The following is a 15,573-nucleotide window of genomic DNA, read 5'->3' as shown; positions in this document are numbered from 1 at the left end:
CGTTATAACTAGTGATTTCGTATAATTTATTCCAAATTTTTGCTCTTATGCTGTTCTTTTAAATGTCCCTCCTAAAATAACATTATTCTTATTATTCTTGTTATTCAGTTTTCTTAGAAAAAATAACTTTTTGTGAAGTGATCCAATCGGGTATAGTTTTTTTGTAATTTTACTGCCGAAACCTACTACCGTAATTAGTGTTTTGTGGAAACAATTTCCGAGCAAATGCTTTGAAATGTTGTTTTTCTCATTAAATATATAATATTCTTCAAATAAAATAGTTTTTAAATAGGAAGAAGATGTGAATTTTGGTAATTTTAAGGGGGCCGGAGATAGAACACAGAAAAATGCTTTGAAATTCAAGAGTTTCCTGTATTCGTCCCCCTTTTATTGATAAAAGTTTAAAAAATGGGGAAAAATAAGTACATTTTTTTTTGAATCATTTGATGTTATAACTTATTAACAATCAAAATTGTTTCTAAATTCTAAAAAACACACAAATTTAAATAAAAAACATTCAATTTATTTAAACTTGACCAAATAAAGTCAGTGGCCGGAAATGGGACACTAGATGGCCGAAAATAGGAAACAAAGGCCGGATTTAGGAGAATCGGACTTTTTTATACAAAAACTTAAATAAAATATTTTTGGGAAATATTATTAACTTTTTTTTTAACCACACCGAAAAATTAATAAATAAAGTACATTTCATTTCAAGAATTTTTCGAAAATGTTGATATTTGACGTTTCTGTGCTTTATTTTATGAGACAAACTCCTTAAGGGGCCGGCTACTAGCAACTCTACCCTACCTATTTGTTGGGCCCCCTGAGGTAATATTTTTTTCTAGAGGAATACCTATTATATTTATATGTATGTATACACTATGCATGTTATGAGATTAGTTACCAATGCAATATGCATTACAATGAAGATTGAAGAATATAATTTCTCTGGTGTCCGAAGTGATTCATATTAAATATTTTATCTTTTTGCTTAGTTACTTTGTTTTTATAAGTTTCCTTCTTTTTTAGGCTCCTCCATCATTGTAATGTTTGTTTTGATTAAAACCTCGATTTTTGTATGTGGTGTATTCCTTGGTCCTTACCCTAGAGCCTAGAGCTCTTTCAAAATGACTTGAAGGTAGGAATAGGAAGCTATTAATTTTGAACTTTTATCTCATAACCGCTTACAAAAAATTTAGAAAACAAAAATTAAAAATGAGTTTTTTGAAAATCTTGTAAAATACATCGGCTACTCAAACGTTTCTGTAAAAATATATTTGGTTTAAATCGGCTGAGTGGTTAAGGAGAAAATGGAAAGTCAAAAACATTAATGAAGGCTAAAGAATATATTTTTTTAATTTCAGAAGTTGGTATAATCCCATTTGCGAAAATAGGTATGCATAATATATTTAAGCAAAATTGTTATATAGATGTTTTTTGATTAAATTAAGCTTTTGCATATTGATGAAGATTCTGTCAATTTTGATTCGAAAAAATTCTATATTCCCTCAAGAAGTTAGAAACAAATCGCTTTAATAGTTTAGGCTGTAGCTCGAGAAGAAAAGACAAACGCACAGACAAACAGTATTTCGGGATCCAATATTTTTGCATCATCTATCATATTGTAATGTCATTTCTGATTGGAAGGAATAATCGACATATCAAGCTTTTCAACCTTCAAACTGGACTATCCTAGACTACTATAGTCGATCAATGACTTTCCATATCGTTTAACCGTGCAACAAAGAATGGTGTAAAACGTAAGTTCAATAGCATCTTAACTGAACCCAATTTACAGCTGTCTATAGTCGGGTTTTGTTGATCTTAAACTTCAATCTATTGTTTATCATAGTGGATTAGATATGTTACCAAACCTTGACTGTAACCTATGTACTTATTTTCCAACGATCAAATAAATCAAAACAAAAACACGAGTCTTTGTTAATTCCCTATACAAAGTAACTCTAACCATGGCATATAAAAGACCTATGACTATGATGCATGACCCAACATCAACACCTACAAATCTCATATGTTGACAATCGACAGATAGCATGTCAAGTCACAGTGCCAGTTGTTTGTTATCTCAACGCGCGCGCCACCACCAAACCGTTTAAAAATGAAAAGGCTCATTCAAATCGATTGGCGCAATATAATGGATAGCTTCAAAGACATTATCTAGCATTTTGTATGCCCACACTTGACAATTGAATTAAACCGGGCATAAACTGTTAATCGTTGTTTTGAAAAAAAGTCTACATTCAATAGATAAATTCGCTATTCTCGTAAGTACTCAAAAGGCGTATAGAAGCACGATCTCTGTCTCTGTGATTTAAATATCACTTTATGCTTAAATCAAGCCGCCATTAATCAGGTTCTCCTCTATGCTATGTGAGTGAGGTCTCTGTATGTGCAGCAGCGACAATCTGTACAATCATCAATACAAGATGTAGGCGGTTAAATTACAAGTCGGGCTTCGCGCAACTCCAACTCCAAGTGCATTTGACGCGTGCTCCCAATTATATTGATCTGCGCCACTCTCGTTGGTGATCGATTGATTTTCTCGATATAAAAGAAACTCCGTCGTCTCTGTCTACGCGATCGTTTTCTATACCGACCAGTTTGGATATAGTTACGTGATTTGATCGATTTTCGATCATTGGCTGCTGCCGCCATCGAAGAGTTACACTATAACGTCTAAATAAAGTGTAGCAATGAAGGTGGATTGGGCCTTTACTCAAGACGGCTATATACAATGTTCTAATGTTTTAAGATTTTTTTTTTTACAATCAGAGATAGATTCTCTAGGAAGTTATCTTTAGCTTATAGCTTCTATAAGGCCTGGTACAATGGCTTCTGTTAGGTTTTATAGAAGCATAATTCACCTGCGGAAATCAAAATTGTTCTAACACCATAGGATTAGTTAAGGACTTAGAACAATTTTGCTTTCCGCCGACGAATTGTAGGTTGACTTGGAAAAAATAATTTAAATGCGCTCTCCCCAACTTACAATTTCGCTTCTATAAGGCCTGACATACCTTAGCTTCTTTAATTCTATAAGACTTTATAGAAGCACAATTGTTAGTTGGCTTGGAAAAAGTATTCTACATGTTTTCTCCCGAATAAAAAAATTTGCTTCCATGAGGCTTCTATGAGATGCAACTCAAACTTCTTTAAAGCTTTATAGAGGTTAAATTAAAGGTTGACTTAGAAAAAGTGTTTTAATTATTTATTTTGCTTCTATAAAGTGTGACAAATGCTACTTTAGCTTCTTTAGGGCTTTATAGAAGCAAAGTTGCTTGTTGGCTTCGAAAAAAAATTTTCAATACTTTCTGCCTTACTAACAATTTTGCTCCTATAAGGCCTGACAGAATGCTACTTTAGCTTCTTTATGGCTTTATAGAAGCAAAGATGTGTGAATTTTGCTCCTATAATGTCTGACAGATACTACTTAAGTTTCTTTAAGACTTTATAGATGCAATATTGTTGGTTAGATGTAAACGCCTTTTTATACAACTTATAGCCTTAGATACGACCCTGACTTAAATGCATGTTACTATAATTCAATTTGCATAAATATGAATTAATAAATGAAAATATTTGTTCAAAAGCTAGTTTTGTGTAATTTTCTCTCCCCTATGGAAGCAGAGATATTATATAGATAGACACACGGATGATGGTTGATATGGTGGATCGGATCATAAATTAAGACTAAGCTTGGCTTAGTTTATGGTTGAATTTGCATATAATCGCGGTACGCTGCAGCTAATTAGATTGGTCATACGTTTATTTCTGGGTACGGCTCAGGCACAACATGATCAGTTATTGACAAGATTTGATTAATGTTTAGTTGCATTCCTCTCTATGTAATGCATTGCTGCAGTTCGGTTATAGATTGAAAACAAATTGAAATGGAGAAATGAAAGGCGGGAAAAATAGAGACACAAAAATATAGTCACACCATCATCATCAGCAGTATAATGGCGGTTTGGCGGCAGCAACGACGATGATGTCGCGATACGCTTGTTGTTTTTTTTTTATAAAGGAAAGGATAAGGATATTATATATCTTATATTCCTGTTTGATGACAGGTCAGGTGAGAGTGTGTCTTAACGTCAGCTTGTTTCTCATAATCCTATCAAGTGTTGGATTTTCACAGAGTATTGGACTTCTAAATTAAGTTAACATGAATAAAATGGCTACAAAGTATCGTTTCACAGAGATAAAAAGCTCATTATTTGACGGCCAACAGCAAACTCGAATGTAATGTAGGTAATCAAGGTGTAGAAAATTAAGGAGATTGTCAAATAAAGTGAAAGAAAAAGACATTTCCTGAGGCAAGGATTTTAGTATTTTAATCGTTTAATCGTTAAGACGTAACTTGGGCATTTAAGTTAAACCTTAGTCATTATTTGACATGTTTTTCCTTCAATTAAGTTCTAAAATTGTTACTTTAGCGTTAAGACCCCTGAATTCATGTATAAAACCATTTTTTTGATTTTTAGCCCTTTATCCCTACTAACAATTTTGCTTCTATAATGCTTTACAGAAGCAACAATTGCATCTGTAAATCTTTATAGAACCAACATTGTTTGTCGGGATAAAAACATTTAGTTCTGAAGTCAGTTGATTTAATAGTTCTGAAGTCAGTTGATTTTATTGCTTCTTTAAGACGTTATAGAAACAATATTGTTGGTTGTCTCGAAAAAATTATGTTAAATACACTCTTCTCATTTAATAACTTTGCCTGACAAATGCTTGTTTAAAGCTTTATAGAAGCGAAATTGAGGTTGGTTTGGAATAAATTTTTTAAATATTTATTTCGCTCTTATAAGGCTTGACAGATGATGCTACTATGTCTATAGCTTCTTTAAGGCTTTATAGAAGCAAAATTTTTGGTTGGCTTGGAATAAGACATAAAATCTCTCACAAATTTTCACAGAACTAGGTTTGTTACATTTTAATATTAAAATTCCTTAATTAAAGAACTTTGATAAGACCAAAATACGACACAATTGCGACATCTGTTCGTTTTCAAACTACACAGAAACTATTAAATTAAACTAAGTAAAAAAAACACTTAACAAATTCAACTTAAATCATCTCGATTACCTTACCATCGCTCCTCAAGACCTCAAAGATGATGATAATTTAAGCAATCTAAGTGGTAGAGGAGACGCAACAACATACCTACGGAAGAAGAAGATCATTGCAGCTAGCAAGCAAGAAGCGCAACATATCACTTTTCTTTCGCCACACTTGCAGTTGGGATCTTACACGCGATCTCAAGGCGCCCGAGGACATCATTACATGAAACACAACATTAATGTATCACTAAAGCAATCTTCATCTATCATGGCATAGCAAAAAAAGCGTTACAGGTTGGCTGATCATATTCAACCATGAGTAAATATCCAATCCATTGCAGCTTCTTTCTGGCTATCTCAAGACCAGTAGCCATAGGTGTTTTATATAGATGAAACTTAAGAAGAAGAAGTAGAAAAAAAAACTTAATGACGCCTAGTCGTCCTTGCGTGTGCGAGTATGTTTGGCAACATCTTCACACAAATTGAGTTGGCCGCGGTAGCAAAACATTTGCATGTGGAAAATTGCTTAATTGAATCATGTTAAACTAACACCCGATATGTGGTAGGTTAAGTATATTCAATATACAAAGATATACATAGATATAAACCTCCTCAAGGCATATCACAATCACAATAAATCACTTTCAATGGCCGGTAAGTAAAAAAGCTTATAATACAGTAAAATAAGGAGAAAAAAGGGGTAAATCTCGGAATGAATGTTAGTAGAAATTTTTTTTGCTCAATATCTTCCTTTTGCCATTCTATAACATATCTCAAAAGTCTAGAAAAATCTCATGTCCGCTTGTCGCGATTTCAAGGTCATATCGCGAAATTAAGATTTTCAAAATTAGCACAAATAGGCTATGGTAGTATATACACATATGATACATGATTTCAAGGTATTTTTTAATGCTGATTCCAAAAAGTCTAAAATCAAGACAATCTGACGTCTCTGGAAAAAGTTATACCTGTTTTTCATCTGTCAAACTCATATTATTATAACAGTTGCAAACTTACTGCCGAAAAACCCTTAAAAGTTATGGTAGATGAACCAAATTTTGCATGAAGATTTTAGAATCCATCATTATTAAATTTCAAAACAATCCCTTACAAAAAATATATATACCTACGAAATAATGGTATTTTTTGATGGAGGGGCAAATTTTAGGATATGCACTAAAGAAGATTCTTGTTCATCTTAGGAATAAGTGCAAATAGGCTACCCAACTAACAATTTAGCTTTCATTAGGTTCGATTTTTTCAATTCGGCAAGTTATAGCTAATAAAAAGTTTATTTAAAGTTTAATTATGCAGTTCAACCATTTGGAAGTAAAAGAAGACCTCCTTAAAGCCTTTTTATAGAGTTCTGAACAACACTTGTATATATAAATTACAAATGGTCTTCTTAAGAACAACTTAAAGATATTTACAAAAAGACCTGTTTGTCTAAGCATCATTAAGACCTGTTTAAAGAGGTTTACCAAATACATAACCCATTTTATCAACGCCTTGTTAATAAAGCTATTTGCTGTTGTAAGTAAACGTTTGATAGAAATGTTTGCTTTTTTTAATTTGTGACATTTCCAATTTGTAAGTAAACATAAATGGTGTCCAATTGAATTTTACTTTAATATTTTTTTGTTAGTGAATTAAATCTCTTTTTAGCACTTTGTATTGGTTTTGTTGTGGCTATAATGAAATGATAAAATTGTAATTAGAAAAATATTAATCGCTTTCGCTGATATTTGCAGTCGGATATCTCCATCACCAAACTCAAGTTAAGAAGAGGGTCGGATATTTAATGAATTACATACATATGTATACGAACAATAACAGTGGTAAATCTGAATAAAAAAAAAAGTTATAAATAATAAACCTACGCAATTTTTTTTTTATCGAACAAAAATGCAAACAAAGATATGAAATATATTTTCATTTATTTGAAAAATAATTTTGCAAAGTATTAGCTATCTCAATTTTGGAGAATATAGTAAGCGACAAATTACAAAACCAATATATTCACAATTTTCCAGTTCTCTTTTACATTGAGTTTGGTCTGGTGGATGCGTGCTGGGCTGGTATGCGGGATACGTGGGTTCAATTCCTACCTGGGCCTTTGTAAGTAAAGTAATGTTTTTTCAATTAAAATAAATTTATTTCATTTCAGGAAAAAGAAAAAATGCAGAAGAAGTACCAAAAAGAAAAAAAAATACAAATTATAAAAGAAATAAATAAAATATATAAATTCACATGTGAATATTTTTTTTCTTTTATATGAAAGCCTTATTCATACTGTATTATGATGTTCTTTAAGAAGCTAAATAGCGTTTTCTGAACACACTATATGTGTCTTTGCTAACTTTTGAAAGACCTTGTTAAAATGTTGTTAAAAAAGCTTATTAATTTCATAGCACTTGTGAAAGAAAGTCTTAAGGAACTAAATAACCTCGGTAATTTACGCCAAAGTGGCTTGTATAAGATTTGCTGTTGTTATTTTACAAATAAAAAATTAGCCTGTATTGACACTATTGGAAATAAAATTGTTAGTTGGGTAATTTTTTCATTTTAATCTTTGTTTGGATATTCTTTAACTACCCTCAAAAATCTAAAAAAATCTCATGTCCGCAAGTCCTAATTTTCTTGGTTTGAAAATAAGGTGCAGATTTTAAAAAATTGGAAAACTACACTTCAGATATTTGTGTCAGATCAACATGAATAAGGTGCATTACTTTTCAGGGATGGTCAGGTTGACTTGTTTGTGAGTTTTGTTGGAATTAGTGTTAAAAAATAGCTTTAAATCATGTCGCTTATGTTGATATACATATAAAAATTTAAACTTTTCTTATTAATTTTTTAAAATCTGCACCTTATTTTCAAACCAAGAAAATTAGGACTTGCGGACATAAGATTTTTTTAGATTTTTGATGGTAGTTAAAGAATATCCAAACAAAGATTAAAATGAAAATTAGCCTATTTGCACTTATTCCTAAGATGAACAAGAATCTTCTTTAGTGCATATCCTAAAATTTGCCCCTCCATCAAAAAATACCATTATTTCGTAGGTATATATATTTTTTGTAAGGGATTGTTTTGATTTTTAATAATGATGGATTCTAAAATCTTCATGCAAAATTTGGTTCATCTACCATAACTTTTAAGGGTTTTTCGGCAGTAAGTTTGCAACTGTTATAATAATATGAGTTGACAGATGAAAAACAGGTATAACTTTTTCCAGAGACGTCAGATTGTCCTGATTTTAGATTTTTTGGAATCAGCATTAAAAAATAAATTGAAATCATGTATCATATGTGTATATAATACCATAGCCTATTTTTGCTAATTTTCAAAATCTCCATTTCGCGATTTGACCTTGAAATCGCGACAAGCGGACATGAGATTTTTCTAGACTTTTGAGATATGTTATAGAATGGCAAAAGGAAGATATTGAGCAAAAAAAATTTCTACTAACATTCATTCCGAGGTTAAACCCTTATTTAACTGGATTATTAATCTTATGTCTCGTATATCGCAGTTTTTTCTTTTCATTTTGAAAATCAAACTTTAGAAGATATGAAGATGAGGTTTTTTGAAGAGGTCATTATGAATTGACAATCAGTCGATTGATCAAGATGATCGTCTTCACCTGAATCTTTTCTCTATTCAACATGTTTTCACTTTTTTAGATTCAACAAGGACAAACATTCAACGAATATTTAGCTTAGTGCATTGTTCGAAGCTTTCAATGTTAAAGGACTTTCTAGGTTAAATGGAAACCTTCATAACGGTTGAAAAATTGTTTAAATTTTATCATTAATCAATCACTGTTTAAAAGTTCCATTGAGCTTAAGTTTCCTGTAGATCTATGCACAAATGTTTATAGAAAATAGTAAGAAACCGTATTGTTGATTGTATTCGAAATTGAAAGGTTCGGTAGCTTGGCATTTAGACAATCCGTCAGGTTAGAGTCTTAAAAGAAAAATAATTACCTGTCAATTATAAGTTATTATGGAAAATATGTGAGGTAGATAGACTTTTTGCTGCTGTTGCATTGTATGTACTTTATTCGAAAGTTGACATTTGGTATATGCTACCATTTATTATGAGTTGATAATGTAATATACAAATCTTTAATTAGATAAGATTCGTAGGTTTATTTGTACCTTTGTAATTATGTAGAGTTTAATTTCGATGATATGATGTTTAGGTATGTGTAGTTACTGATTAATCACGAAGAAGAAGCATTTTCACTTTATCATTGTTTTTGCTAAAATAACAAACGACTCCTTCTGTCCTTCAGAAAGGCAATTGTCGCGATTTTAACAGCCAAAACTAGTAAATCGATTTTCTTCAAATTTAATAGTTAACATTTTTGGGTGATTCCCTAGAGGAGAAATTGCAATTTTTTTTAGGACTAAAACTAACGGTACCATATAACTAACGGCCATATAACGGAATTAGAAAAGTAAATTTTCTTCAAAAATGGCTCTTATTATGAAAAATGTTAAATTTGTCTATATGTATAATATTTTTGAACGACTCTAACGATTTTTTCAAAAAATTCCTTTTTATATAAGAAATCAGATGTCATTCTTCGTTTTGTGATCAAAGCCCTTAAAAAACGGGGATTTATTATTTATAAAAACAAATTTTGCATTATGCTTTAGTAAAATGAAATTATAATTTTCCCTAATTTTTATATTCATAAAAAGTTTTAAGATAAGAGCTACTTTTACCATTAGAGCAAGTACGTGCGACCCAGTCGTGCATTTTATTTATTTAAGCAAAGTATGTAGATATGCAAATTTATTAAATAGCATATCATTTTAAAACATTCTTAAATTTTTGTAAAGAGTTTTTTTTTAATATCCCACAAAAATTTTAATTTAGACTTGCCCTCCTTTTGATTAAAGCTCCAATGCAAAAATTATGTTTCAAGACTTCAAACAATTTTGAATTTCCCTCCATTTGTCATTTAATTGATCACAAAATACGCAACAACGTTATCATTTTTATTTCAACTGCATAAACACCATAACCATTGTATTAGTTTTCATTTCTTTTGGCTAAAATAAAAAAAAACTTCTTTGCTACAGTGGGATTCGAACGCCGAACCTGTGCCGTGAAGTAAATCTCAGTGAGTCTATTAGGCTTATGAGATGACAAAAGAAGATTTCTTTAAACGTATTTTATTTGAATAACCGACTTTGAATTTAAATTTGGATGACTTGTTTTTTTTTTTTATTTTTTTCTTCTATGTTACGTACGATACTAGTTAATATACATATACTTATAATATAAATTGATAACACAAGCAGCACAAGTACATTTTCTTACCGGTGTGCAAGGACATTTTCTTAAGATTTTACATGGTGCAGGTTTTTCCAAGTAAAATAAAATAACTTTACTGTTTATTATCTTTTCTTCATAAGAAAATATTTCTCGAAGAAAAGTGACCTCAAAGTCAATAATTTTCATGGGTAAGAAAAAATGGAGAGCCTTTAAAAATTAATATCTGAGGAACCAAGACATATATCAAAAACATTTTAAAGCAGGAATGAATAACATATGTTAAAAAAAATTAAAACCTTAAGTTTCTACCATTTTATTATTAACAGAGAATTCATCATTAACATCAGTAAAGGCATAAATGAACAACTTAAGGGCTGCGAGTTGTTAGCATCATCAACATCAGTGAATTACCAAAAAATCTCCACGAACTTCATTTTTTTTTTTTAAATATTTATCAATGTGTGGTTAATCAAATTTAACGCTGTCACTGTGGCGTATGCGTAACCTTTTCTTCTAAAGAAAAATTTGAACAAGTAATAAAAATGTTATTTTCTTATGACCAAATAATGGAATAACTTAAGTTTAATTTTGTTAAATATTCGTTGAGTTTAAAAATATGAATCGAGCAGAAACAAAATGAAACTTTGTAGCTCATTTAATTTTTTTTTATGATTGAAGATTCCAAAAATTTAAACGATTTTCCTTGAAAACTCACAAATTTTGCACATTATTTCACCAAAATTCTTTCACTTTTCGAAAATTTATTTATTTTTGACCAGACCATTCTTTTCATTTCGAACTCGAAATGTTCTTATCTTTATTTTGAATAGGAGACCCTTCTGTGCTACAACTATTTAAGATTATTAAATTAACACTTCTTGCGAGAAAAACTGCAATTCCTAACTAGTCGAAGAATACTTTCTTAAAAGTATTTTTCTAGAAAAAAAAAATAAAAACAAAACATTTCTCTACGTCGTCCATCGCCGACGACGCACAATGGGGCAAAATTCCAAAAAGCTGGCATTTAATCGAATCATAAAGTTGAGCTTTGTTTTGAATAACCCAACGATTTCTCTTTGGAAAATAATAGAGAATCAGAAATGAGAGAGAAAAAATTAATTTAAAATACGTGTAATTCAGGAGATTGTCTCAAAGGAAGAGAAATATCACTTCTGGGTAGAATTTTTACGACTTTCTATCATTTTGGGTTGTTTCAATAAATTGTGTACTGTTTATTATTTATTACTTGTACAAAGTTGAATCTTTTTGAAATGGAATCAGTGAGGTCTAGTACGTTCTAATAAATTTTCTTTTTATGAAAAATATGTATTCAAAATATTTTAATTCCTAGTCAAAAATGAAAAATAACCTAAAAATAATGTGTTTTATGCACTCTTCTGAAAACCTTAGTCTTTTAGTTGTGATCGCCGTAAAACGCCAATAAGTTTTAGATGTCATTTTGTTCAAGTTTTTATCTAGTTTTAGAATATGAAAAGTTTTCTTGCTACTTTTTGCTACCCTGTGAGAATCGTTCATTTTTAGTTGGTGACGTCATTTTCCATAAATGCTCATTTTTTAGTCGAAATTGAGAGTGATAAAGACATTTAAATTATTAAATTGGTTCATTTATTAAATGTGTACTTATGTATAATAAAATATTTAAGAAAACTTAATTGAATAAATTTATTTAAACAAAATAAAAATAAAATAATAAAAAAAAAAACATAAAAAATTTCAAAAGTGGCAACCCTAATTTTAATTTTTTTTTTATATATAATTGCAATTGCATTACTATTTTATAAATGGCATTCAAAGTTTAATTGAAACTGATTGAGGATTTTCCGAGAAATTTCGAAAATATTAAAAAAGTGTATGGGTGGTAACCCTAATAATGGGCGTGGCCATTCGATATTTTGGCTATGAACTAACATTTGTATCAGTAATACTTGTTCCAAATTTCAAGTGTCTAGCTCTATTGGTTGATTTAATGCCACCTTTTTCCTATTTTGCCCCATTGTGGGACGCCTCTCTAAGGCATGTAGCTTCCGCAGCTTTTCGTTACAAGTTGAGAGAACTCCGCATGTAGGAACTTTAAATTGAAACTCGCCTCTGCAAGTCCAGAAAGAAAAGTAAATAATAAAAACCACAATTTTCGCCAATAAATAATATAAAAGTATATTTGATCGACAAAAAGACGAAAAAAGGATGGAAATACAAAAAAAAATTTGTTTGTTTTTTGTTCATTATTATAAAATCAAATCAAAGATTTATAAATCTAAAAACTAAAGCGGACAAAAAAAAAAAGAAGCTTATGGCATCCGCGTTCAATGTTACAAACGCGTGATTTACCCTGCATCCATTGAGAGAAATTAAAATTCTTATTTCATTATTTTTTTTTTTTTTTTTTAATTTAAATTTAATTTGTCTTCTTTGATGCTTCTTCAATTTCCTTCAGCCTATCCATACGTTGCAACAGCGTTGGATGTGAATGATTCCACGACGAATACAACCAATCGTAAACCGGGAAACCCAAATTATCCAAATTCAATTTAATCAAAGCTTTGCTCAACAATTCCGAGAATCCAAGTTTTTGAGCAAATGCATCAGCTTCATATTCAAATTTACGTGACAACATTGTCATTCCAAAGTTAATCAAAGCGTTATAAGGTGCCATTACATAAGTCATAACGACAAGTAGTCCAACCAAAATGGGTCGCTGTCCAGCTTCAAATCCAACTGCCTCATAAAATGGACCATATTGAAAGAGATATCCAAATGTTGCAAACATAAGCAACAAATGAACTTGTATGATGACGATGTTTTTGGTGACATGACCCAACTTCCAATGACCAAGTTCATGTCCAAGCACAGCCAAAACCTCCTCATCTGTGCATCCTTTTCCACGTTCTTCCTCTTTTAACTCTGAATCATCTTTCTTTCCCTTGTTTAAGAGTAAAGTATCGAATAAGACAATTCTCTTGGATCCCCACAATCCATAGAAATAGGCATTGCTGTGGGCACTTCTCTTAGACCCATCAACCACATACAACTTTGTAAGTGGGAATTTCAACGAAGCAGCAAGATTTTCAATGGATTCCCTTAACGGGCCATCTTCAAGTGGAGTATATTTATCAAAAAGAGGAGCAATAAATATTGGATGAATTGTAAGTAAAACAAGTGAGACAATTCCTGTAAACAACCACAACCAAATGAAGAAATGCTCTCCACCTCGTTGGACAATAAAAATAATTGCCGCAACAATTGGCGTTGAAATTACTTGCGAAACTAGGAACCCTTTAATTTGATCAATTACAAAGAATCTAGCAGTTTGTTTATTAAATCCGTGCTTTTCTTCCAACACAAAAGTCTTATAAACTTTAAATGGCATATCTTTGACCATGCTTATTGAACTGACAATAGCCAAGAATAAACAACTGACAATTATTTCGCTGCTAGGATCGAGTGTCAATCGAATTGCCAACAATTCAGCCTTACTCCAGAGGAATGCAATAAAACCAAAATACAATTCCAATGTTAGTAGCATGACATCCATGAGGATGGCTTTGAAAATTCCAAATTGTTCACGGTCGAGGCCGTACAAGCGGGCTTTGTGGAATGTTTCTTCATTCATAACATTTTCGAGTTCTTTTGGGACGGTTTGGGTGGTTTTGTATACTTTTACCTGAAATTAACAAAATTTATAGAAAAAAAAGAAAAGAAACACATGGGAATTAGGGTTTTTTTTTGTTTTTTGAGTTTGTAATGTGTTTGGGAGAAAATTTATCACCTGACGCGATGATATGTAAATTTCCAGAGCATTTTCCAAAATAATTAAACTGAGAATTCCATAGAGAACTACATCAGCATTTATTAACTGATCCATCGTGTTGAAATGTGCGCTTTTTTATATGTTTGGTATTTTTTTTTTTTTAATTGATTTTCTTTTTCTTTCGTTTTCAACAAAAAATAATTATCTTTTTCTTTATCAATTTTTTTTTTTTATTGAATAAGAAAAAAATTATGATGATGGTGACAAGTTTGTCAAGCACCGGTTGGTTGTCAAAAATTAAGGGTGGTTTTAAGGATGATTCACAATGGGAAATTATTAATTTTTTGGGGTAGAGTTGGAAAATGATGGAGTTCTGTTTGTTTCAATTGAAGGGGTGTTTTCTTATTTTGTATAAGGGCTATAACACACCAATTAGTTTTTAAAACGAGTGTTTATAATTTGAATATGAAATAATTTGGGAAATATGTTCATTGCAAATTATATGGTTTGTCAACTCATTTGCTGTTTTTACTATCTCTATTATAGTTTGTTTTCACTAGAACCCAATGAAAATGAGATAATTTCGCAAATTATCTCTTTTCGAGTGTCAAATCATATAGAAAAAAAATTAATTTGAAATTAATTGTGAAAATATCTTATTCTAGCTGTAGTGAAAATATTTCAGATAAAAAAAAAACATTCATGATATAAAATCCTATCAAAACCAATTGAAAAAGAAAAAAAATTTCTTTTTTAAAATTGTCTAGAGTGTCAAAAATAAATCCAAATAGTTATCCCGATTTTAACAATGAAAATAGTTAAAAATAGTTCAAAATGACTATTTTTTCTCCGTGTGATAGTGAATATCATGGATTTGGATTTATTTTTGACATTTCAATTTCTTTACATCCAGATGTATTTTTTAAACTAGTGAATAATATGGCCGTAAACTACATTTTTAGTCTTTTTTTTGGCAAAAGTACAAAAGTGAAAAATTTTTTTTCTCGCTACCAACAAATTGCGATTGTGGGAACAAAAAACATTTTTCTTTGTCAGCTATTACATGAAGCCTCAAGAGGCGCGCCTCTTTTCAAAACCAATGAGTGCAAAAGAGAAAGAAGATAAAACAAAAAATTATCCGACCGGAGAGTCGTGGGCCAAAATTCTTTTGACGTTTCTTTTTCCACTCTTTCTTTTTTCAACATTCCCTTTCATTCCTTTTTGCTTCTTGGTGGAATACAACAACAACAATACTCAAATCAAAAGAGAAATGTCAAATTTGAGTCTTTGACTCAAGAGGCATCGTGTAATAGTACGCGCCTCACAGAATGATTATCAAAAGAAAATTCGAAAAAAGAGTCGCGCCTCTTGAGGCTTCATGTAATAGCTGACTTTGTACTTTTGCAAAAAGTTTCCACTGCACCT

General features: G+C 30.8%; 1 protein-coding gene across 1 annotated transcript; it reads right to left on the bottom strand.

Annotated features, from left to right (window-relative positions):
- Nucleotides 1-12,528: 12,528 nt before the first annotated feature.
- Nucleotides 12,529-14,442, bottom strand: LOC129919726 (CAAX prenyl protease 1 homolog). Its single transcript, XM_056000707.1, has 2 exons — nt 14,167-14,442; nt 12,529-14,061 (listed from the first exon to the last, which is right to left on the bottom strand). The coding sequence occupies exons 1-2, from the start codon at nt 14,260-14,262 to the stop codon at nt 12,796-12,798; spliced, it is 1,362 nt and encodes a 453-aa protein (XP_055856682.1). The 5' UTR covers nt 14,263-14,442; the 3' UTR covers nt 12,529-12,795.
- Nucleotides 14,443-15,573: the final 1,131 nt, after the last annotated feature.

The sequence above is a fragment of the Episyrphus balteatus genome, chromosome 4 (genome assembly GCF_945859705.1).
Source record: "Episyrphus balteatus chromosome 4, idEpiBalt1.1, whole genome shotgun sequence".
NCBI classification, from domain to species: domain Eukaryota; kingdom Metazoa; phylum Arthropoda; class Insecta; order Diptera; family Syrphidae; genus Episyrphus; species Episyrphus balteatus.
This window is presented reverse-complemented; position numbering and strand designations above follow the sequence as displayed.